Source organism: Lemur catta, chromosome 1, assembly GCF_020740605.2.
Source record: "Lemur catta isolate mLemCat1 chromosome 1, mLemCat1.pri, whole genome shotgun sequence".
Taxonomy (NCBI): Eukaryota; Metazoa; Chordata; class Mammalia; order Primates; family Lemuridae; genus Lemur; species Lemur catta.
Genome location: NC_059128.1, coordinates 88092040 through 88118232, shown reverse-complemented (window position 1 = coordinate 88118232; position 26193 = coordinate 88092040). Strand labels below are relative to the sequence as shown.

Sequence of the window (26193 nt, the reverse complement as noted above, 5' to 3'; positions counted from 1 at the left end):
ATCTTTTACATTTTTAAACTATGAAATTTCTGGGGAAGAGTTGTAGAATGTGAGTGATAATAAGTACATTGTTAATCAACAGTTGTTAGGCCGGGCGCGGTGGCTCACGCCTGTAATCCTAGCACTCTTGGAGGCCGAGATGGGTGGATCGCTTGAGGTCAGGAGTTCGAGACCAGCCTGAGCAAGAGTGAGACCCCGTCTCTACTAAAAATAGAAAGAAATGATCTGGCCAACTAAAATATATATAGAAAAAATTAGCCGGGCATGGTGGCACATGCCTGTAGTCCCAGCTACTCGGGAGGCTGAGGCAGTAGGATTGCTTAAGCCCAGGAGTTTGAGGTTGCTGTGAGCTAGGCTGACGCCACGGCACTCACTCTAGCCAGGGCAACAAAGTGACACTCTGTCTCAAAAAAAAAAAAAAAAAAACAGTTATTAAAACTGTGTGCTATTGGCCCAGGAACATTAAATTTTATTTTTGGTAGAATGAGCATCCTTAGATCTGGATAAGGAACTCGAGATCTTAGAAATCTTTTTCTAATATTTTATGATTCACTAAATAGTTTCTGTTAACATACCAGGGTCAAACACACACACAAAAATAAATATATGTGTAAACATATGTATGTTGTATGTTTATACATATTTTTTTCAGACATGTTTATATATTTTAAATTAGGCTATTAAAATGTAAGGAAATGTTTATGAATGCTTATCTAATTGTGCATAGGGAAAGACATTCCAACCATAAGATAGTTTAAATCATAGAAGAAAAATAGATTTTTTTTCCCAAATACATTCCTTATTTTAGGTGCTCTTACAAATTAACAAGAACACTTAAATTTTAGTTAAAAGATAAGCAGGAGGTATGAACAGATGAAAATAATGACAGCCAGGACTAAAACCAGTTGATGAACTCCCCAGGTCTCCTTTTAATATGTGACTCCAGAGTTTGTCTCACAATCTTGCCTAAGAAATTGGCTTCCTCCTAAATTGTAATGTCATGGCAAGGACTAGGAACTTGATTTGTTTTCCTTTTTGGTAGGAAAATGTACCTTGACTTTTTTTATTTTTGAGAGTATATCTTTATTTTGATAGTGTTCAAAACATTGTTTTATGATGGAATAGATAATAAATGGCTTTATTTTTTCAGTAAACAAGATAAAGCTGCTGCTTCAGAAGAAAAAAATGAATGTGATGCAAATTCATTTGAAGGCTCATCGGCAACAAAAAGTAAAGAAAGCCTAGTAACCGTTTCAGATAAGGAAAATGTTACCTGTCTTGCAGACCAGAAAACTGACTCAAAGAAAATCTTCAATTATGAATCAAATATTGGTGCAGATAAAGTGGAAAAGGAAGAACAAATACAGCATGTTTGTCAGGAAATGGAGTTGAAGATGTGCCAAAGTTCAGAAAACATAACTTTATGTGATCAGATTAAAGATTACAACTCCAGCAAAGCTAAGTTTTCTTTGAAGAATATTAAGGATTTGCGGTTAACATCAGGTGATGTTAGCATTGATCAGTTTTTAAGGAGAAGAGATGAACCTGAATCTGTTAGTTCTGATGTTAGCGAGCAAGGCAGTAGTCATTTGGAACCTCTGACTCCATCAGAGGTACTTGAGTATGAAGCCACAGAGATTCTTCAAAATGGTAGTGGTGATCCTTCAGCCAAGACTGATGAAGAAGTGTCTGAGCAAACAGATCACATTCCTGAAGAAAATAACCCTAACACAACAGAGACAACGGTAGACCTGGCAGATGAAAAAGAAAGAAGTTGAAATTAGTCATTCTGAGTTTTAGTATACCAACGGTAAGGGCATTTGGAACACTGCTGTCAGGTGAACTCAGTGGTGGTGGTGTGGAGTTCAGAAATAGAAAAGTGTGAGGGAGGTCATTCGTACATTTTACCTGAATGTTCAAAATGGGTTTTTAACAAGTCAATTCACCAGTAAGAGCACTATTAGCATGGATTTCTAAGAAGTTTTTAAAAACATGAACAAGATTTTAAAGAAAGTTAAGTTTGCAACAGAAAGATCTCATTTAGTAGTTTTTGAGGAAATGGGACTTAGTTGCTAATATGAGTTGATTGTAAGAATATTAGTTATAGTAGTAAAACTTTTCAGACTTCCATCAGTCCTTAAATAAATCCTTATTACCTATATACCCTTTTTAATTAACTTAAAGGAAGAGATTTGGAAACTTTTTACCTTTTGGGAATAATTGATTTAAAATAATGGCTGATTGGCATTGTTAATAAAGGCTTTATTTTGCATATGATACTGGTAAATGGAGCATGCTTAGAGCGCTAAATTGATCTAAATGAGAATTTGGATCAACATAAACTTAATTTTGGATTTAATATAACATTCCAGTCCGTCAGAAGCATGTAAACAGAATATTTGAATCTGTGTACCTCCATACAAGTGTTAGCCTGCTAGGCTGTAAGCTTACCTTAATTAAACTTTCAGTGAAAGTGAAATTATTAAAATATAAATTTATATTTGTGCTTTTTTGTCTATGTAAGCTATGTAGAAACTCCTTGATGTACTAGTTGTATAAAGTAGAAACTCATTGTAGAAACTCCTGTATCTCTTATGCTTTTAATATTGTTTTAATGATCTTCTTTAGAAACAGACCCATAAAAATGGTCTGGAAGCCAAACCAAAGTATGGTATAATGTAGATATTGTAAAGCAGTCAACTGAAAACATGTACTGAAATGTATTCAGCCATGTTTAAGTGACTTTTCTTTAATCGTAAAATAGAAACTTCAAATGGGACCTAAAGCAGTGATGTAAAAAATTGGTTTTGGGAATTTAGCCTAATTTATCCATAAGATGGCTGCTAAATTGATTTTTCAGTTGTTTTCTATCATCTAGAAAATAATAGATATAGAAATGAATAATATGAAGAACAATAGTTTGCTTTGAAGTACTAATAAACTTTTATTTAAAATGCTACATTTTTACTTCTTCAAATGTGCTTTGAATTCTTCAGTTTCGTTTCACTGAATGTTATATGTTTTAAATGACTATTAAAATTCTGATGTATATAGTAGTTTTTGAGTAAATATTTGAAATAAAAATATGTCCCTGAATAATTTTATTTTTCAGATCACTGCTTGATTCAGATTACCTTTGGTGCCTTTAGAAATTGTATACTTGTTCAAAGAAATTTCATGTTAAAATTAGTGGTAATTATCTCATCTCCAGTCAGGAGCAAGCAATTCAGGTATGCAAACCAAAACTTTGGTAGCAGTGCTTTAGAGCAGTGGTTGGGAAACTTTTTCTTTATAGGGCCAGATGATAAAAAATTGTGGGCCATGTGGTTGCAATTACTCAACTCTGCCTTGTATCATGAAAGCAACTGTAGATTATATGTAAATGAGGAACCTGTTTGTGTTCTAGTAAAACTTTATAAACACAAGACGTTGGCTGGATTTGGCCCATGGACTAAAGTTTGAATACTCCTGCTTTGGAGTGCTTAGACTTCTTTGATAAGAATATGACAGCCAGTGACTGCCAACGAAATATCAAGATGCCTTAATGTATTACAGCTCCCTGTTACCTAACAATACAATTATGATTGATTATAAGTGTAGTTTAATGACATTGAGAAGCATTGTATTCATTTTGTTGGATGGTACTTTTATATTGAAAATCTGCATACCATAGTTATTTGTATTATTTCTTCCCTTTTGCATCTCTCCAGCTCTCCAGTGTTTTAAGGAAGAAATTACAATTTTTTTCACCCTATGACTTTTATTTATTTATTTATTTTTTGAGACAGAGTCTCACTCTGTTGCCCGGGCTAGAGTGCTGTGGCGTCAGCCCAGCTCACAGCAACCTCAAACTCCTGGGCTCAAGCGATCCTACTGCCTCAGCTTCCCAAGTAGCTGGGACTACAGGCATGTGCCACCATGCCTGGCTAATTTTTTTCTATATATTTTTAGTTGTCCAGCTAATTTCTTTCTATTATTTTAGTAGAGACGGGGTCTTGCTCCTGCTCAGGGTGGTCTCGAACTTCTTAGCTCAAATGATCCGCCTGCCTTGGCCTCCCAGAGTGCTAGGATTACAGGCGTGAGCTACCGCACCTGGCCCACCCTATGATTTTTAAAAGAACTGTTCTAAACATTTGGTACAATGAACTAATAAGATATGGGTCACTTTGTTTTGGCTGTAAGTAAAAAGATGAGAAAACCAAATATCTGGGCAATTATTTGCCTAAAGTTACAAAGCCAATATTTACACCTGATTTGATCTGATTCAAGTTACTGTTTTTCCATCAGTCCTCTGGTTGCTAGCATTTATATTGAATATTCTCTTTTAAAATAACTTATTTTTTGCAAATAATCCTCCCGTTGATAGTACTATTTATAGTTCTATTTATTTTCCCTACAGTGACTATAAGCATTTGGAATGAAAGATTTCTTAACCTATAGAAAGAGGGCCCATAATCTCTTTTATTAATAGAAATTGAGGACTTTTACCAAAAGAGGAGGGGTTAGTGAATCATTTTATCAATAGGAAAGATAGCATATATTTTAAAGATATAATTTATAAAATAATTATTGAAGTTTTTTGCCCTTGTGAACCCAGGTACTGGAGTGCACTGCAATTTGGGGACTTCTTGAGGCATTACATCAGGCTGCCAGCTCGTGATATAGGGTCCCTTGCTTTTCCCCAGTACCCAAGCTGTGGTTGCAGGTGCCATACTGGGTTCACACCTGTTGTGGGACTTTGTATTGCCCAGGGACCTTCAACTATTGTGTCTTAACTCCACCAGATCTCCCCACAGATATTTCCCAGCACCTGCTGGGATTGCTGCAGCTCCACAGGGAAGCTAGACCCAGAGGAGCAGCAGGATTCCCAGTGGTGTAGCCTTCAGGGAGTAGGAAGTGGGAGTGTACCCCACCAAGGGAGCAGTACCTGGGACAAAGGAAACCAGAGCATGTGCTTTTCTGTGTCCCAGAACTTCCTGCCTGTGGGCAGGGACTGCCTGCACCTCTTTCAGCAGAGGCACAGGCTCTGTGCTGGGATTTGTGGGGGAAGGCTGTGGTTCTGCCCCAGAGATTGAGCAGCCCTGGTGCTTGTGAAGGAAAGTGGAGAATGGGACTTGCCCTCCCACTTGCCCACTACTGGGGACACAGGTGGGGCTTCTCTTTTAGGAGCTCAGTGTAGACAGCCTATCTAGGGCATTTCAGAGCAGCTATATGATGGAAGTGTGTCCTCCAGGTTCAGGCTTGCACAAGGGGTGGAGTCCCTCCCCCTCTCTACGTGAAATGGCAGCATTCTGCAGATGAACAGTAGTGTCAGTTTGATCTTTATATCCTGAGCACCAAAATGGGCAAGATGGGGAGGCAGATTGCTTTCCTGCTGGCTTGATAGTAGAATTGAGGTGGCTCCCTCCTTTCCCCCTGCAGAGACCTCAGTGCATTTCACCAGGAGCTCTCCCCCTACCTTCACCAGGGCTGGGGCTTTTGCCTGCAATTGAGGTATCCCATATACCCACCTCCTTCTGCCATAGCCGGTTTTTGACCATGAGTGTCACCTACTGGCCTGCAGGCTAAACTGCTTGACCCAGTGTAAAAAATGCTGGAAAATAAAAGTGCAAAACACTGGGGAACTAGATAAGCTTCATGACAACTCTGCCACTCGAGCCCAACAGGAGGCAGTGAACCTGCTTACACACCCAGTACATTGCTACTACAAGGGGCATCTGAGAAAGCTATCACACAAAAATTATTTATAACCGAAGAAGTCATACAGAGGCTTTGCCATGGAAAGCACCCAGAGCTGAAGCCAGGTTGTCATAAATAATACACATTATAGTCGCATCCTTAATGGGTGGGGAAAAACAAACCCAGTCCAATTGAAAGGAAATTCAAAAATAAGAAGAAATAGACTATCCAGATGAGAAGGAATCAGAGAAACAATTCTGGTAATATGTAAACAGTTTTACAACACCCCCAAAGGATCATACTAACTCTCCAGCAATGAATCCAAAGCAAAATGAAATCTTTGAAATACCAGGTAAAAAATTAAAAAAAAAAACTGATTATAAAGATCCAAAAGAAAGTTGAAAACCAACACAAAGAAATAAAACCATTCAGGATATGTATGAAAAATGTTATAAAGAGATAGATACTTAAAACATAATTTCTGGAAATGAAAGACTCAGGGAATTAAAAAATACAGTGGAAAGTTTTAACAATTGACTAAACCAAGAAGAAGAAAAAATCTCAGAGCTTGAAAACAATTCTTTGAATTAACCCAGTCAGACAAAAATAAGCAAAAAAAAAAAAAAAAATTAAATGAACAAAGACTCCAAGAAATACGTGGTTATATAAAATGTTCAAACCTAAGAATCATAGGGATTCTGGAGGGAGAAGAAGAAAAAGCAAAAGGTTTGGAAAACCTATTTGAGGGAATAATTGAGGAAAACTTTCCTGGTCTTGCTACAGTTTTAGACATCCAGATATAAGGAGTACAACTCCTGGGAGAGTCATTGCAAGAAGGACCACCAAGGCATATAGTCATCAGACTATAAAGTCAGTGTGAGGGAAAGAATCCAAAGACCAAAAAGAGAATCATATTACCTTTAAAGGAAATCCCATCAAACTAATAGGAGACTTCTTAGCAGAAACCTTACAAGTCAAAAGAGATTGGAGTCCTGTTTTTAGTCTTCTTAAACAGAATAACTATCATCAAAAAATTTTGTATCCTATAAAACTAAGTTTCATAAATGAAGCAGAAATAAAGTCCTTCCCAGACAACCAAATGCTAAAGGACTATGTCACCACTAGACTGACCCTACAAGAAATACTTAAATGAGTTCTAAATATCAAAACAAAAGGTCAGTACTTGCCATTATAAAACACTAAAGTATAAAACTCACAGAGCTTAGAAGTTCATAACACAATTGAGAATACAAAGCAACTAGGTAACAATCAACATAATGACAGGAAAAGTATCGCACATATGAATATTAACTTTGAATGTAAATGGACTAAATACCCCACTTAAAAGATACAGATTGGCATAATAGATAAAAGTATATAATCCAAATATCAGCTGCCTTTCAGAGACTCACTAAACTGGTAAAGATTTTCATAAGTTCAAGGTAAAGGGATGGAAAGAAAATATTCCACCAATGGAAACCAAAAGTGAGCAGGAGTAGCTATACTTAGATAATACAACAGTAAAAACAAACAAACAAAAAGACAAGGTAATTATATAATGATAAAGGGTCAATTCAACAAGAAGATATAACAGCCCTAAATGTATGTGTACCTGACACCAAAGCTCCCAGATTCATAAAACAAATAGTAATAGACTTAAGAAAAGAGATTGACAACAATGCAATAATAGTGGGGGACTTCAACACGCCACTGACAGCACTGAGGCAGGAAATCAACAAAGAACCACTGTGCTTATATGAGGCTCTAGAACAAATGGATCTAACAGACATTTAAAGAACATTCTACTCAACAACTGCAGAATATGCATTCTTCTCAACAGCACATGGAATATTTTCCAAGATGGACCATATGTTAAGACACAAAACACGTCTCAATAAATTTTAAAAAATTGAAATGATATCATGTGTCTTCCCAGACCACAGTGGAATAAAATTAGAAATCAATTCCAAGAGAAACTCTCAAAACTATACAAATATATCAAAATTAAACCACCTGCTCCTGAATGATCTTTGGGTAGACAATGAAATCAAGATGGAAATTAAAAAACTTTTTGAAATAAGTGATCATAGTGATACAACTTATCAAAACCTCTGGGATACAGTAAACAGTACAAAGAGGGAAGTTTATAGTGCTGTCTACATCAAAAAAGACAGATCACAAATTTACAGCTTAATGTCACATCTCAATAAACTACAAAAATAAGAACAAGCTAGACCCAAAGGTAGCAGTAGAAAAGAAATAACATAGATCAGAGTGGAACTAAACACATTTTATATCAAAAAAAGAAAATAGAAAGGATCAACAAAATGAAAAGTTGGTTCTTTGAAAAGATAAACAATATTGACAAGGCACTAGATTAGCCACAAAAAGAATAGAGAGGATTCAAGGAAGCTCAAAGAGAAATGAAAAAGGAGACATTACAACTGATACCACAGAAATACAAAAGATCATCAGAGACTTCTGCGTCAACAAACTAGAAAATGTAGAGTAAATGGATAAATTCCTGGAAACATACAATCTCCCAAGCTTGAATCAAGAAGAAGTAGAAATCCTGAACAGACCAATAACAAGTAGAGTGAATTAGTAATAATAAAAAAAAACTTCCAACAAAAATAAAAGCCCAGCTCCAGATGGATTCACAGCCAAATTCTACCAAACATGCAAAGAAAAAATGGTACCAATCCTTCTGGAGATGTTCCAAAAGATTAAGAAGGAGGGAATCCTCTCTAACTCATTCTATGAAGCCAGTATCACCCTGATACCAAAACCAGGAAAGGACACAACAAAAAAAGAAAACTACAGACTGGTATCCCTGATGAACATAAATGAGAAAGTGCCCAATAAAATACTATTATAGCAAACAAAATGCAACAGCACATCAAAAAGATGATTCATCACAATCAAGTGGACTTCACCCTAGAGATACAATGGTGGTTCAACATCAATAAATGTGATTTACCACATAAGCAGAATTAAAAACAAAAACCATATGATCATTGCAATAGATGCTGAAAAAGCAATTGATAAAATCCAGCATCCCTTCATGATGAAAATTCTCAACAAACTAGGCATAGAAGGGACAAATCTCAAAATAATAAAAGCCATATATGACACACACACAGCCAACACCATACTGAATGGGGAAAAGTTTAAAGCATTCCCCCTAAAAATTGGAACAAGACAAGGATGCCCACTTTCACTACTCCTGTTCAACGTAATACTAGAAGTTCTAAACAGAGCTATCAGGCAAGAGAAACAAATAAAAGTGCTGCTGAATTGAGAAAGAGGAAGTCAAATTATTTGTCAAAGGTATGATCTTATACCTAGAAAACCTTAAAAACTCCTCTAAAAGACTCCTAACTTTGATAAATGAATTCAGTAAAGTCTCAGATTACAAAATCAACCTACACAAATCAGTAGCATTTATATATACCAATAATAACCAATCTGAGAATCAAATCAAGAACTGAGTTCCATTTATAATAGCTGCAAAAATTAAAATAAAATACCTAGGAATATATTTAACCAAGGAGGTGAAAGATCTTTACAGGGAAAACTACAAAACACTGATGAAAGAAATTGGAGAAGACACAAACAAATGGTAAAACATTGCATGCTCATGGATTGGAAGAATCAATATTGTTAAAATGACCATACTTCCTAAAGCAATTTACAGATTCAGTGCAATTCGTAGCAAAGTACCAACACTATTTCTCACAGAATTAGGAAAAAAAGGTCCTAAAATTCATATGGAACCAAAAAAAAGGGGGGGGGGGGAGAGACCCAATAGATAAAGCAATCCTAAGCAAAAAGAACAAAACTGGATGCATCACATGACCTAACTTCAAACTGTACTACAGGCCTATAGTAACCAAAATAGCAGAGTACTGTCATAAAACTAGACACACAGATCAATGGAACAGAATAGAGAACCCAGAAATAAAGTCAAATACCTACAACCAACTGATCTTCAACAGAGCAAACAAAAATACCGTAGGTGAAGCACACCCTGTTCAATAAATGGTGTGGGGAAAACTTGATAGCCATATTCAGAAGAATGAAACTGAATCCCTATCTCTCTCCATATACAAAAATCAACTCAAGATGGATTAAGACTGTCATTTAAGACCTGAAACCATAAAGATTCTAGAAGAAAATCTAGGAAAAATTCTGGGCATTGGCCTACGCAAAGAATTTTTGACTAACACCCTAAAAATGAATGCAACAAAAATAAGCAAATGGGACTTAATTCAACTAAAAATCTTCTGCACAGCAAAAGAAATAAACAGAGAAAATAGACAACATAAAGAATGGGAGGAAATACTCACAAACTAAACATCTGACAAGGGACTAATATCCAGAATCTACAAGGAACTTAAGCAACCTAGCAAGAATAAAAAAAAAATGAAAAAGTGGGCAAACAACATGAACAGACATTTTTAAAGGCAATAAATGGCCAACACATATATGAAAAAATGCTCAACATCGCTAATCATCAGAGAAATGCAAATTAAAACCACAGTAAGATACCATCTTACTCCAATCAGAATGGCTATTATTAAAAAGTCAATAGGTCAGGCGTGGTAGCTCACACCTGTAATCCTAGCACTCTGGGAGGCCGAGGCGGGCGGATCGTTTGAGCTCAGGAGTTCGAGACCAGCCTGAGCAAGAGCGAGACCCCACCTCTACTAAAAATAGAAAGAAATTATCTGGCCAACTAATATATATATAGAAAAAATTAGCCGGGCATGGTGGCACATGCATGTAGTCCCAGGTACCTGGGAGGCTGAGGCAGCAGGATCATTTAAGCCCAGGAGTTTGAGGTTGCTGTGAGCTAGGCTGACGCCACGGCACTCACTCTAGCCTGGGTAACAAAGCGAGACTCTGTCTCAAAAAAAAAAAAAAAAAAAAAGTCAAATGACAAAAAAATTAATTATATCAAAAAGATACCTGCACTCATATGTTTATCACAGCATAATTCACAGTGGCAAAGATAAGTTGTGAACTTAAGTGCCCATCACCTGAAGACTGGATAAAGAAAATGTGGTGTGTATATGTATATATATGTGTGACTATAACTAAGCCATAATAAAGAATAAAATAATGTCTTTTGCAGCAAGTTAGATGGAACTGGGGCCCATAATCCTAAGTGAAGTAACTCAGGAACAAAATACAAATACTACATGTTCTCACTTACAAGTGGAGGCTATGCTACGAGTATGCATACAGAGTGGCATACTGGACATTGGAGACTCCAAAGGGACAGAGAGGAATGAGGGGTAAAAAATTATCTATTGGATACAATATACACTATTTGGGTGATGGGTACACCTAAAGCCCAGACTTCACCACTATACAACATACCCATGTTACAAAACTCCACTTGTAATCCCTAAATCTATTGAAATTTTAAAAAAAAATCTTAGAAAAGATCAAGATATAGAAAAGAAGTAAAAAATCTTTATAATTTTATCACAGAAAATAACTATTGAAGCTTTAATATCATTACGTTTTTGTAGGCTTCTCTTATGTCATTGTTAGACTTCATAGCTGATGTGATCATTTTTGTTCCATCATTGTTGCTTCAAGACTACTCATTTGTACTGACTTTAATGAAATAGGAGTTTTGCATGTATATATGTACTAAAAGAGGATTTCAAGTATTTCATTTTTACTAGATTACTATAACACTAAGACTTGTTTTATTCAGTTAAGTAATGGAACACTTAACTTACCTATTTCTAAGCTTAAAAAGAGCAACAATTATTTTTTAAATAGTCACGTGCCTCATAATGACGATTGGGTCAATAGCAGACCATATATGATGGTAGTCCCATAACATTATAATGGAGCTGAAAACTTTTTATTGCCTAGTGACATCGTGATAATTCTGATCCTCTGTAGGCCTGCTAATGTGTTTGTGTCTTAGGCTTTAATAAAAAAGTTTAAAAAAATAAAAAAAAATTTAAATAGAAAAAAATTTATAGTATAAAGATATAAAGAAGAAAATATTTTTGTATGGCGGTACAATATGTTTGTGTTTTAAGCTAAGTATTACAAAAGTCAAGTTTTAAAAATTTATGAAGAAATTATTGTAAACTAAGGTTAATTTATTATTGAAGAAAGCAAAGTGTTTTTAAAATAAATTTAGTGTAGCCTAAGTTTGCAGTGCTTATAAAGTCTTCAGTAATGAACAGTAATGTGCTAGGCCTTCATATTCACTCACTACTCCCTGACGTACCCAGAACAATTGTGAGTCCTGCATACTCCATTCATGGTGAGTGTCCTTTAGAAGTGTAGCACTTTTTTCTTTTATACTGTACCTTTCCTATGTTTAGATACACAAATATTTACCATTGTGTTACAGTTGCCCACAGTATTCTGTACAGTAAGATGCTGTACAGGTTTGTAGCCTAGGAGCAAAAGGCTCCTATGTATGTAGTAGGCTATACCATCTAGGTTTGTGTAAGTATGTTTTATGATGTTTGCACAATGATGAAATCACCTAAAAACACATTTCTCAGAATGGATTCCTGCTGTTAAGTGATGCATGACTGTATTTTTTTTTTGCCTGAGGCACATCTTCAGATCAATGTAGACAAAATGAATAGTCAAATAGATTTTTGAAAATCATGACAATATTTAATTTTCAGCTTAAAATCTTGAAATTAAAAGATGCACTCAGATCATTTAGTAAGAAATTAAACATATTTGTAGCAACATTTATAATATCATCAAGGGATGAAATACCCTGGATGAAATTACTTTTACAGTTAGCTAAAGCTAACTTTTAATTGCTTGTTAAAAGTACTGTAAAATCACCTTCATTATTTAAAAGGATATGCTATGCATAATTTAGTCTTCATTGATGACACAGTATGTCATCATTATGAAGATTATTGGACCACACTATAATAAATGAAGCTGTAGCTGCAGATGTTAATGGCTTGAATGATAGCTGCTCACAGAAGTTACCTTGGATTTTGTTTTCTAGAAGATGTCCCGCGTACATATGGGATCATTTCACTTTTCCAAAAACAGAACAAAAAAACTGGCACTGTATTACTCATCCACTCCAAACATTTTTAAAAAATGACCTTTTCTCCCCTAAATATTAAAGTAAAGCATGTCCTTTGTGGAGCGTTTGGGAGCTATAAAGTATAGTTTTAAACTTTAAAAATATTTTAAGTCTTGGGCTGGGCGTGGTGGCTCATGTCTAATCCTAGCACTCTGGGACGCTGAAGCAGGAAGAGCACTTGAAGTCAGGAATTCAAGACTAGCCTGAGCAAGAGCAAGACCCTGTCTCTACAAAAAATAGGAAAGTTAGCTGGGTGTGGTGGTATGAACCTGTAGTCTCAGGTACTCAGGAGGCTGAGGCAGGAGGATCACTTGAGCTCAGGAGTTTGAGGTTGCAGTGAGCTATGATGATGCCACTGCACTCTAGCTGGGGTGACAGAGTGAGACTGTCTCAAAAAATATATATACATATATATTTTTTTAAGTCTTTACCTACTGCCTTAAAAAAACATTTTATTTGCTTTAGATTAGGGGCTAGCAAGCTATGATCCACAGTTGGCCACCTGTTTATATAAACAAAATTTTATTAGACCAACCATGCCATTTAATTACATATTTTCTGTTGTTACTTTTGCACTACAACAGTGTGAGATGGAGACCATATGGCCCACAAACCTAAAATGTATACAATCTGGTTCTTTAAGAAAAAGTTTGCCAATGCTTATTTTATATTTTTATATAGTCATATCATACTTTTATAACCATTTTTAAATTTTCACTATTATATAAACACTACAGTGAAACTTAGTTTGTAAATTTTGATCCACATTTTTTATTACCTGTACTAGAATTCTAAGTGTGTGATTTATTGGATTGAAGGGTCTTCAGCTTTTTAATTTAAAAGTAAATATTGGGCCAGGCACGATGGCTCATGCCTGTAATCCTAGTACTCTGGGAGGCAGAGGCAGGAGGATTGCTTGAGCTCAGGAGTTTGAGACCAGCCTTAACAGGAGTGAGACTGTGTCTCTACCAAAAATAGAAAAAAATTAGCCTCGCTTGGTGGCATATGCATGTAGTCCCTGCTACTTGGGAGGCTGAGGCAGGAGGATTGCTGGAGCCCAGGAGTTTGAGGTTGCAGTGAGCTATGATGATGCCACTGCAGTCTACCCAGGGCAACAGAGCAAGACTTTGTCTCAAAAAAAAAAAAATCCATACTGATTTTTATCAAATTAATATAATCTTTATATAAAAATATTAAAATAATATTTATGTTTATAAAGTAAAATGTGAAAATTTTCCTACCACAATACTTGTGGAAAGCTTCTTGTCCCAGCATAAAATTCTAAGAATTGAGGATTTATTCATCTTGGTATATTTTTGTTCAACTCTTCAAAGTCAATTTTATTTATTACTTTTTAAAAAACTAATGTGATTTTCATTCTTGCTCTTCAGCAAATATGTCTCTTGTGTGTGGCCATGTAACTGGTTCCTGGCCATTGAGTTGTGAGTGAAAGTGACTTCTGGTTTGGGACATTTAATTGTTGGTGTGAAACTCTTTTTTTCCTTTGGCCTGGTGACTAATCATATTTGAGATAGTGATTGTTCCATCAGGCTGGGTTGGTGAGGGATTGTCATGAACAGAGGCTCCTTGTTTATTCAGATGGACATGTAAGGGAGAAATATAAGTATTTTTGTTCTAAGCTACTGCAATTAGGGAATTTTTGTTTCTGCAGCATAACCTAGCCTACCTTGACCAATAGAGGAATTAATCCTGAAAGTGGATTGCTGCTATAAAAAAACAAACCTAAACTATCACATTGGCTTAGGTGACAGATGGTGAGGCTACATGAAGTGATCCACATGGAAGATTTGGTAAACTGTTGCCTGTAATACTTGGAAGACAAATAGTGTACTTAATGAACTTGTATCTTTATTGGAATACTTTGGATAACAGACTGTTAATAGCATGTTTTGATTCCTATATTAGCTGCATTTTTTTATTTTAGTAGATTTAAGGGATACATGTGTTTTTTGTTACATGGGTAAATTGTATCATGCTAAAGTCAAGGCTTTCAGTGTGCCCATCACCAGAATAGTGTACATTGTACCAGATAGGTAGGCTTTTGTCCCTTACCTCTCTCCCACCCTCCCCCCTTCTTAGTTTTCAATGTCCATTACACTGCTTTATGACTGTATATGTCCCTTGTTTAGCTCCCAGTTATAAGTGAGAATGTGTAGTATTTGTTTTTCCATTCCTGAGATACTTCACTTAGGATGATGGTCTCCAATTCCATCTAAGTTGCTGCAAAAGACATTATTTAATTCTTTTTTATGACATATATAACTATATGCCGTGTGTGTGTGTGTGTGTATATCTATGTGTGTGTATATATATATATATATATATATATATATATATATATATATATATATACACACACATATGACATTTTCTATATCTACTCATCAGTTGATGGGCATTCAGGTTGATTCTGTATCTTTGCAATTGTGAATTTTGCTGTGATAAACTTTCAGGTGCAGGTATCTTTTTTATAAAATGAATTCTTTTCCTTTGGGTAGATACCCAGTAGTAGGATTGCTGGATCGAATGGTAGATATACTTTTAGTTCTTTGAGGAATCTCCATACTATTTTCCATAGAGGTTCTACTAGTTTACAGTCCCACCAACAGTGTATAAGTATTCCCTTTTCACTGCATCTGTGCCAACATCTATTATTTTTTGACTTTTCAACGATGGCCATTCTGACAGGGGTAAGGTGGTATCTCATTGTGGTTATATTAGCTGCATTTGGTACAATATTTTAAGAAAAAAATGAACTCAGGCGAGAAATGGTAGGATGGTAAGTGAAAACAAAAGAATAGAAAAAGTCTAGAATTTCAGATACTTGCAAGGTTGGAAGAAGCAACAGTTTCTCACCCCCAATCATTAAAAGGAGAAGTCTTTTAAGCAACAAAGCTTAATTGAATAAAGAATATGGCCATTATAGTAATTGTTAAAACTTTGAACTAGGTTAAGGAGAGGTCCCATCCATAGTGTTTCTGTGTGGGAATTTCTAACAGCATTTTTGGGAAATTTGTATATTTTCTGAATCTCAGACAAATTAGTCAATAAATTGTTGAAACAGGGAAAAGTATTGTGACTCTCTTGTGAGAATTAAAGCTTAATAACTGACTTAGAGCCATTTACTTTTTGAAGGAATCTATTACAGTTAAGCTCGAAAGCAAGAGCAGGGAATGCGGACACATGGAGTTCAAGAGTGACGACACTGTTTTCAGGAACCGGAACAGAAGCACATAGAAGAGAAGTGGTCATGATCTAATTGCTCAGTCTTATTTGTAGCTATTGCCATGTTGTAAGTATGTGTTCATGTTGTATTTACTAATGGTGAGTCATTCTTGTAAGTATAATAAATATCAATAGGTTTATATGGAGAGTATACTTCATACAAATCCTATCAATGGTGTTTGAAGAAATAACACATTGTGGGAGCAAAGTTAAGTCCTTAAACTGGCAGTTTTGACTTGTGATAAAATATTTATCATTGAAAAAAGAAAAAGAAAAGGATCTTCCATGAAGCAGCATGTAACCTAATGCTAACTTGAGCATATTTTTTGACAAAACCTTAACCACTTGACTAATATCAATGCAAAATAAGAGAATTTTTATATTTGAAGCATTTGTTACAAAGTAAACATAAAGATTATTGGGTAGGGTAATTAATACTTTGTGTGCTTTAAATTTTTGAGAACAACTTTTAAACAAATATTTGTGGTACTTTACTTTTTAAAATGATTTTTATTTGGCATTTATGTTACTGTTTCTTTCATTTTTGTTATTAGTATCTGTATCAAGAAGAAATAATGATATTGCAATATATCATCTTGTCACAATATATTGGTTCATAGTAATAATAATAAACCATACATTTATTATTATGTCTTTATTAAGAGAAAATTTCTGAAACATGTAGTATAACTATCACAGAAAAAGATTCAGTGTTTATTATGGTCACTCACAATTATTTAAAGATATATTAAGTATAATGTTATGAAATAAACAGAATGGTGATGCTGTATAATTTGGGGATTCCTGAGAATTCCCAGAAATGTTGGTTCTTCATTCTCACATCCTAAATGTTAATGTCTGTCCAGGATTTGGAAATACCAATGCCCAACCAATCTTTTCAGTTAGACAAATGGCTTAGAAACAGGTGCTAAAGTGTCAGTCTTCCACCAGTTTTTGATGGGCCCGAGGTACTCCTGTTAAGTGTGGGGAGGAACTGGGGGAGACATATCTTTAAGAATTGTGGGTGTGCCTCTTGGCTCATTGCTAACTCCAATCATATAAATAAAAAACCAATTTTTTGAGAGAGTTATACTGTGAAAGGAGCCATGAGCCTGGATTAAAAGTTTATGACTGTTTGAAGATTTATGACTCTTGGACCCCCAACCTGCTACAGCTGGTAGCAGAGAAAGCTGCTTGGTTCCCAGATAGAACATATTTCCCATCAGGCACCTCAAATGTGGTCAGTAAGGATAAAGATAAAAGGAAGGACTTCCTGGATGATAGGATAAAGTGCCTTGGACAGCAGTAAATTGGGGGTCCCCTTCCAAGGAACAGAATCAGATTCTAATCAGGAATTTTTATACCTCTATTGTTGAGGGGTAGCAGAGAATTGCTTGAGATCAGTAACTGCCTGTGTGTCTCCCATCTTTCTCTTTCTGAATACAAGTGTTTATTACAGTTTTTCTATTCCTTTTCCAAACTTGTATGTGTAGCAACTTTTTAGTCCATAGATTAGCAGATCAAGAGGCGACTAATGCATACTGCCTCCTGATTCAGGCACTAGCGGGAGATCGTGGACTTAAGTTTGATGCCACTGATGCCAATAGAACTTTTGATGCCAATTTTGATGCCATTTGATGCCAGTGGGACTTTTGAGTTATCTCTTTTCAGAAGAGAAAATGTTTTGGCTGTGAGAAGGAGGCTGCACTGAATAACTATTAACCAGAAGGGTGGTCTGTGACAGCCATTAGAGCTATTCACCACATAATAATGGTTCTCCCCAGAGAACCATATACATAGCAGGATTACACTTCCCTTATGGTTGAGTGGGACCATCTGTCTGGTTCTGGATTGTGAATTGTGGGAAAATATGACATGTCACTTCTGAACTGGAGCGTTAAATTGCCGATTTGAGACCCTCTAGATTTTTGTCTTTCTTCTAATTTGTTTACTGGCAACATCTGAGAAGGTGGTTGCTCTGTCATCTGAGTTACTATAATGAGCAGAGAATCAACCTTCCAACTTGCAGTGGACTTTTTAAAAAATGAGTGGGAAACAAATATTTCTCGCTTTTAGTCATTAAGATTTGGGGGTGGTTACTACAATGTCATTCTAACCTATCCTAACTGATAGACTTAATAACATCATGAAAATATTTTTATGAGAATGCCTACAGACTCATATCAGAATTGTCTAACGTTTTTGGATCTATCTCTGCATTTCCTGTCTTTTATTACGCAAGCTATCCTCCTGCATAGTAATTTTATAATATTAGTACATTTAGGGATTTTAAAATATCATCTCTTATTGCACAATTTAAAAAATAGTTTTAGGACTTTCACTTCTGGATTTACCCTCCCACCTGAAACAAAAACAACATGAAACAATGGTTTTCAAGACAGTAACATCAGGAATGAAGGACAGTGATCCAGGAGAGACAAGAAACAAATGAGGTGAGCCCTTTGATTACCTCTGTTTACTGCCTTGCAAGTTTCCAAGCCATAGCACAGGGAAGGGGAACTAAGGCAAACGCTAGGAGAGTCCTTGAGAAAGAACTGAGAGCCCAGAAAGATCCAGAGAATGAGAGTTCTTCAGACCAAGTTCCAAAGAGGAGAGAGCTATACAGAAAGATTCATAGTACTCAGCAGAGTACTACTATGTTGTATGTGAAGAAACTACCTGAGGTGGGGGAAAGAAAAATCTGAGAGAATTAGGAGGAACAGTCCTTGGCACTTTAAAACAGGGCCAGAAACAGTGCATAATCCCACTACCCAGAATTAAAAACCTTATAATTTATGGGGGACTGGGTAGAGAACTCAGTAAAGTCTTGCCTCAGTAGTAAGGGAATTATTAGCCCTAGACTGAGCATTGATCTGTACCCAAATAACAAATCATAAAAGCAAGCCCTGCAAGGGTCAAGTAATTTCTAAGTAAAGGTACTGTGTCCCAGAATAAAATTCAAGATAAATAGAAATACAAAAAATAGTGAGCATACACAAAGGTAAAGTTCACATCTGGCATCCAATCAAAGATTACTAGGCATACAAAGAGGCAGGGAAACATGATTGCAATGAGGAAAATAGCCAGTCAAAACTGGAATGGATGTCAGAATTAGTAGAGGACGTTAGAACAGTTAAGAAGTTGCTAAAAAGACCCAAATTGAACTTTTAGGGATGAAAAGGGCAATGTCTGGGATAAAAATTATGCTGATGGGATTAGTGGCAGATCAGACATACCAGAAGAAAAGATCGGTGAATTTGAAGACATAGCAATAGAAACTATCCAAGATGAAACAGAGAGGAAAAAAAGAACTTAAAAATATTTACAATACATGAGTGGATGAATAAAATGTGATATATGTATACCATGGAGTACTACTCAGCCACAAAAAAACAATGGTGATCTAGCACCTCTTGTATTATCCTGGATAGAGCTGGAGCCCATTCTATTAAGTGAAGTATCACAAGAATGGAAAAACAAGCACCACATGTACTCACCATCAAATGGGTATTAATTGATCAACACTTATGGGTACATATAGTAATAACATTCATCAGGTGTTGGGGAGGGAGGAGGAGAGGATGGGTATATTCACTCGTAATGGGTACAGTGTGTACCATCTGGGGGATGGACATGCTTGAAGCTCTGACTCGGATGGGGCAAAGGCAATATATGTAACCTAAACATTTGTATCCCTGTAATATGCTGAAATTAAAAAAATAGAGAAAAAGAAAAAAATTGTAAAAGGCTGGGCACAGTGGCTTATGCCTGTAATCCTAGCACTCTGGGAGGCTGAGGTGGGAGGATTGCTTGAGCTCAGGAGTTAGAGACCAGCCTGAGCAAGAGCGAGACCCTGTCTCTACTAGAAATAGAAAGAAATTAGCTGGACAAATAAAAATATATATAGAAAAAATGAGCTGGGCATGGTGGCACATGCCTGTAGTCTGAGATACTCGGAAGGCTGAGGCAGAAGGATTGCTTGAGCCCAGGAGTCTGAGGTTGCTGTGAGCTAGGCTGACGCCACGGCACTCTAGCCCAGGCAACAGAGTGAGAGTCTGTCTCCAAAAAAAAAAAAAAAGAAAAAAACCTCCCAAAGAGGAAAATTCCAGGATCAGATGACTTTGCCAGTGAATTATACCAAACATTTAAAGAAGCATTAACACCAATCCTTCTCAAACTTTTCCAAAAATAGAAGAGGAAACACTTCCTCACTCATTCTATGATGCCAGCATTAATGTGATACTAAAGTCAGATAAAGACATCACAAGAAAAGGAAACTATAGATAAATATCCTCAAGAAATATAGATGTAAAGGCCCCAACAAAATACTAGCAAGCCAAATCCAACAGCATATTAAAGATTATGCATCATGAACAAATGGGATTTTTCCCAGGAATGCAATTTTGTTTCAACATAAGAAAATCAATGTAATATATCGCATTAATAGAATGAATGAAAAATACTACATGATCATTTCAATTGGTGCAGAAAAAACATTTGAGAAAATCCAACACCCTTTTGTGATAAAAACTCAGAAAACTAGAAATGAAAGGGAACTTTCTCAACATAAAATCACACACAATGGTGGAAGACTGAAAGCTTTTTCCTCAAGATTAAAAACAAGATAAGGGCGCCTGCTTTCACCACTGCTATTTGACATTTTGTTGGAAGTTCTATCCAAAGCAATTAGGCAAACGAAAGAAAGGAAGGAAGGAAGGAAGGAAGGAAGGAGGAGGAAGGGAGGGAGGGAGGAAAAAGGAGGGAGGGAGGAAGGAAGGGAGGGAGGAAGGAGAGTATCCAGATATTTTTTTTAATTTTTATTTATTTATTTTTTTGAGATGGAGTCTCGCTCTGTTGTCCAGGCTAGAGTGCCATGGCATCAGCCTAGCTCACAGCAACCTCAAACTCCTGGGCTCAAGCAATCCTTCTGCCTCAGCCTCCCGAGTAGCTGGGACTACAGGCATGCGCCACCATGCCTGGCTAATTTTTCTATTTTTAGTAGAGATAGGGTCTCGCTCTTGCTCAGGCTGGTCTTGAACTCCGGACCTCAAGCGATCCCCACACCTCGGCCTCCCAGAGTGCTGGAATTACAGGCATGAACCACCGCATCTGGCTGAGCATCCAAATATTAAAAGGAAAAAGTAAAATTATATTCATAGAAAATCCCAAAGAATCCACAAAAAAGCTACCAGAGCTAATAAACAAATTCAGCCAAGTTGCAGGGTATAAATTCAATATGCAAAAATCAATTTAGTTTCTATATACCAGCAATAAATAATCCAAAAAGGAAGTTAAGAAAATTCCACTTGCAGTAGCATCTAAACAAGTAAAATATCTATAGAAATAAATTAAACCAAGAAGTTGAAAGACTTAAGCACTGAAAACTACAAAAAAATTGCTGAAAGAAATTAAAGAGGAGCTAATTAAATGGAAAGACATACCAAGATCATGGATTGGAAAACTTATTATATTAATGTTAAGATGGCAATACTACCCAAAGTGATCTCCAGATTTGGTGCTACCACTATCAAAACTCCAATAACCCCCCCACCTTTTTTGCACGAATGGAAAAGCCAATATTCAATATCGTATGTAATTGTAAGGGGCCCAAAATAGCCAAAACAGAAGAACAAAGTAGGAGGACTCAAATTCTGCATTTCAAAACTTACTGCAAAACTGCAGTAACTAAAACAGTGTGGTGTTGGCATAAGGATAGACATATAGATCAATGAAATAGAAATGAGAATCGAGAAATCATATGCCTATAACTGATTTTTTCAATTTTTTATTGTGGTTAATATTCATAACATAAAATTTACTTTCTTAACTAAGTGGACAATTTTGTGGTATTAAGTACATTTATATTGTGCCAAAATCACCACTATTTATCTCTAGAATTCTTGCACCTTGCAAAGCTAAAACTCTACACCCATTAAACAATAACTCCACATGGTCCCCTTTCCCCAGCCCCTGGAAACCACCATTGTGCTTTCTGTCTCTATGATTTTGACCAATCTAAGTACCTCATAGTAGTGGAATCATGCAGTATTGGTCTTTTTGTGAGTGACATTTTATTTATTAATAGCATATTGTTCTTAAGGTTTTTCTGTGTTGTAGCACATTTCTGAATTTCCTTCCCTTTTTAAGGCTGAATAATATTCCATTGTTTGTATATGACAAATTTTGATTATGCATTCATCTGTCGATAAACATTTATGTTGCTTCCATGTTTTAGCTATTGTGAATAATGCTGCCATGAACGAGTGTACAAATAACTCTTCAAGACCCTGCTTTCCATTCTTGCAGGTAAGAACCAATCAAGCTTCATTTAAAAAAAAAAAAAACTCAGTGCTCAGGCTACACTGTACACAGAGGCATTTCTGTGATTAACAACCCAGGCATCATGATTTTAAACCTTTATAGGTGATCTCTATATAGGATCAAAGTTGACAACTATTGACCTAAAACATTATAACATATAATAGGTATTCAATAAAGAGTTGAATGATTATCTTGAGAAAGGCTATAGGACAGGCTCAAAGTATAAACTTGACAAAAGTTCTGGCTTTCAGGAGCGTGGTTACTGAAGGAAAGTTGTCAGTGATAGATTGGGATGGGTTTAAAACCTGATTCTGGGAGTTACCTTATGCTACTGGCAGAGAACAAGCAGTCCTTTCCTAGGGCAGATATTGGGAATCTTTAACCTCTCATTTAAGTAACTACACTTCAACAGCTAAAGGTTAACCACTCTTTAAACACTGTGTTCAAATCTTCAAGCTTATGTGTAATGGAACAAATATTAAGAGAAGGCTCATAGGAAAAGGTGATTGAAGGTTTGAAAACAGTGTTTAACTACTGGTTAACCTTTAGCTGTTGAAGCATAGTTATAATACTTAAATGAGAGTATTGTTGATTGGCTAATTTTCACAAGCACCCTTCCTAGAGTGAGACTGTTGATTGGCTCACTTTTAAAGGGGGCTATCATTGATTGGCTGATTACTGATGTCATTATTGGTAGATTAGCATGGGTTGAAAACTGGTTCTGGTTGTTATTGTTATTAAGGCCAATTAATGGGCAGCAGTTTTCTAGAAGAATAAAAACTTTTTTTTATTCTCAGTACTTTGTTATTTCACTTTACTCATTTGCAAAATGAATAGACTGGACTGTATCAGCATTTCTTGAATTATGTACTACACTTTGGTTCTAAGGCATGCAAATAGGAATTCTATGTAAATAACAATTCCCTGGCAAATAAATATCATTACATCAGGATTAGGGAAAGCTAAATGAGTTTCTGTATTGCAGAAGTTTTCAGAGTGTTAACTATGCACAGCGTGAATCTAGAATGGGATATATATTGTATGGTTTTCTATAGAGTTATTTTACTTTTTATTCTTGAGAAAGATTGCCTAGGGGTAAAGTTGTTCAAAACAGATTTTGATAAATACTATTCTGGATGACCATCTGTGTCAAGAGTTAGGAAACTATGGGCCTATCTGTCCTGCTGCCTATTTTTATGCAAGCTGTAAGCTAAGAATGGTTTTTACATGTTTTAATTGTTAGAGAAAAATCAAAAGAATAATATTTTGTGATACATGAAAATTATATAAAATTTAAATTTAAGTGATCATAAAAAGTTTTATTAGAACATAACTATACTCACGTGGTTATATATTGCCTATTGATGCTTTTACATTACAATGACAGACTTGAGTAGTTGCAACAGAGATCATGTGTGGTACTCATCACACTGCTGCTTGGTGCACTATAAATCACAGTGATGCAGTTATAACTGGACAACAATTCAAGTGTCAGTGTACCACCATACCACAACATTTTATTTTATTTTTTGTTACCAGTGCATACCTATGATATGAGTAGATAGGTAGATAGATAGATAGATAGAAATAGAGATAATTTTTTCATCCACAGTTCCTGGGTCATACTTCCCATAGCCCTTGTTATGTCTGTTATAATGTTGAGGTGCTTTAGGCCTCAGAAGCAGGCCTCAGGAAACAGAACCTTGCTCTCTGATCCTCTCCTGCCCTCCTTTCACCTGCCAAAGGCAGGATTCTAAGCTGATTGTGAGTCATAAAACCATCATTCCAGAGAGAGTCCCGCCCCATATGCTGAAGAAGGGAATGTTGCATAGGGAGACCAGGAAGAATCTGAACAGATAGGGCTCTCTGGGTTTAGATCATACCCTTTTTGTCCAATCATATTTTGACATGGTCGTTCATGCTTCAATCATGGATAACAAATGAAGTCTCCATAAGAGGCCCAAAGGACAGGATTGCAGGGGAGCTTCTGGATAGCTGAACACATGGAGGTTCCTAGAGGGTGCTGTACTCAGGGAGGGCATGGAAGCTCTGCTTCCATTCCCCCATACCTTGCCCTATGTATCTCTTCATCTGTTTCCTTTGTAATATCCTTTCTAATAAACCAGTAAATGTAAATAAGTATTTCTATGAGTTCTGTGAGCCACTCCAGCAAATTAAACCCAAAGTAAGGGTCATGAGATCCAGTTGGTCAGAAGTTCCACAGGCCTATACTTGTGACTGGTATCTAAAATGGGGGCAGTTTTGGGGACTGAGCCCACATCCTGTGGGATCTGACACTATCTCTAGGTATATAACATTGGAATTGAGTTAGAGGACACCCAGCTAGTGTCCACTGCTTGGTGTGTGGGGAAAATCTCTCCATTTTGGTCACAAAACTCTTCTGTGTTGATGATTATTATGGTGTGACAGCAGAGGAAAAGCAGAGTTTGGTGTTTTTCCCAAACAATACTTATCATGTCAAAACAAGAATGAAAGAAAAAAGTAGACTCCAAATGTCATATTTTAAAGGCACAGTGAAGTGTGGAATATTTTTTTGTCAAATTAGATGGCAAAGTATTGTATTTATTATGCAATGACATCGTAGTTATGATACAAGAATATAATATATATCTGCTTACTAGATTATACACTTATAATGATATTCCCAACTCTCAGGAAAGCAATGGTCAGAAAAATTGAAAAATTTAAAACAGAATATTTTATCACAACAGAATTTCTTCACACAGATAAACAGTGAAGGAGACTGCAACCAAAGTAAGTTTCCAAGTGGCTCATTTGTTAGCCAAGCTAGTAAAGCCATTTACCAGTCATGGGTTAATTAAATTGTGTTTGATTGCAAGAAAGAAAGAAAAGTGTCTAGAAAAAATAGATTTACTTAAGCTTTATGGTTAGAACAGTTGCTTGAAGAATTGATAAGCAATATTAATAACCACTGAAATAAATAAGGTAGATGATTTCAAGTTGTTTTCCATTCTACAGATGTTATTGTTACTGCTTAATTATTGTTTACTTGAAGAGTAAATGCCAAATTTGAAATAGGAATTAGATTCTATGAATAGTCTATGTAGAATAAACTACAAGTGACAGAGAAATTGGAAAAACACTAATTCAGTAAAACCTGAAGTGGAATCTACTAAGATGTGTTACAACTGATGGTGGTAAAAACATGTGGATCAGGAAAAGGCTTAGGTGGACAACTTTACAAGGGTTATAAAAATGTAAGTTGTTTAAAGCCTTTGATTTTTCATTGTATTATTCATCAACAGGTATTTTGAGGAAAATATTCGAATCTATCACATGATATTGAACCAGTAGGACAACAGTTGTGAACTTCATATGCTCTTATGGATTTACCTTTCATTACTTCCAAGAATTTTTGTCAGAAATAGAATTAGAATACTTAGACTTTCCATACCAAACAGTTCTGTGGCTTAGTAGTGGTAAAGTTTTATTGTGATTTTTTTTAGCTCAGGGCTGAGATTGTAATTTTTCTGAACAATAAGAGCCACCTCAACCACTATATCAAATACTGATTGCTTTAGAAATTATCTTTTTCTGCAAAATTGATAATGTTATTTAATAAATTTAACCTAAAATTACAGTGCAAAACAATGCTTACATGTGAAACTGATACTGAATTAAACTCATTTTGACAACAAATTTTTGAATCACATAAAATGGCAAGCAGCTTTATATACTTCCTGTCCTGGTAAAAGTTGAAATAAGGAAAAACATCTTCATTATCACACAAATTTGCAGTGGATATATTGTCCAAGCTCAAACTACATTTCCAAGAGAGTTTTGGGGATCTTGATGCAAATGCAAAG

At 35.8% G+C, this 26193-nt stretch overlaps 1 protein-coding gene across 7 annotated transcripts in view; it reads left to right on the top strand.

The window, feature by feature from the left end:
- The window catches only part of ZNF280D (zinc finger protein 280D), a 117067-nt gene extending 94771 nt beyond the window's left edge, over positions 1-22296 (top strand). For 5 of the 7 annotated variants that reach the window (XM_045529920.1, XM_045529953.1, XM_045529912.1 and 2 more), the window contains one exon: positions 1151-3099. In XM_045529920.1, coding sequence (XP_045385876.1) covers positions 1151-1778 — 628 coding nt within the window. In that variant the 3' untranslated portion in view covers positions 1779-3099. The other 2 variants (XR_006729805.1, XR_006729808.1) reach the window with 2 other exon arrangements.
- The last annotated feature ends 3897 nt before the right edge of the window (positions 22297-26193 follow it).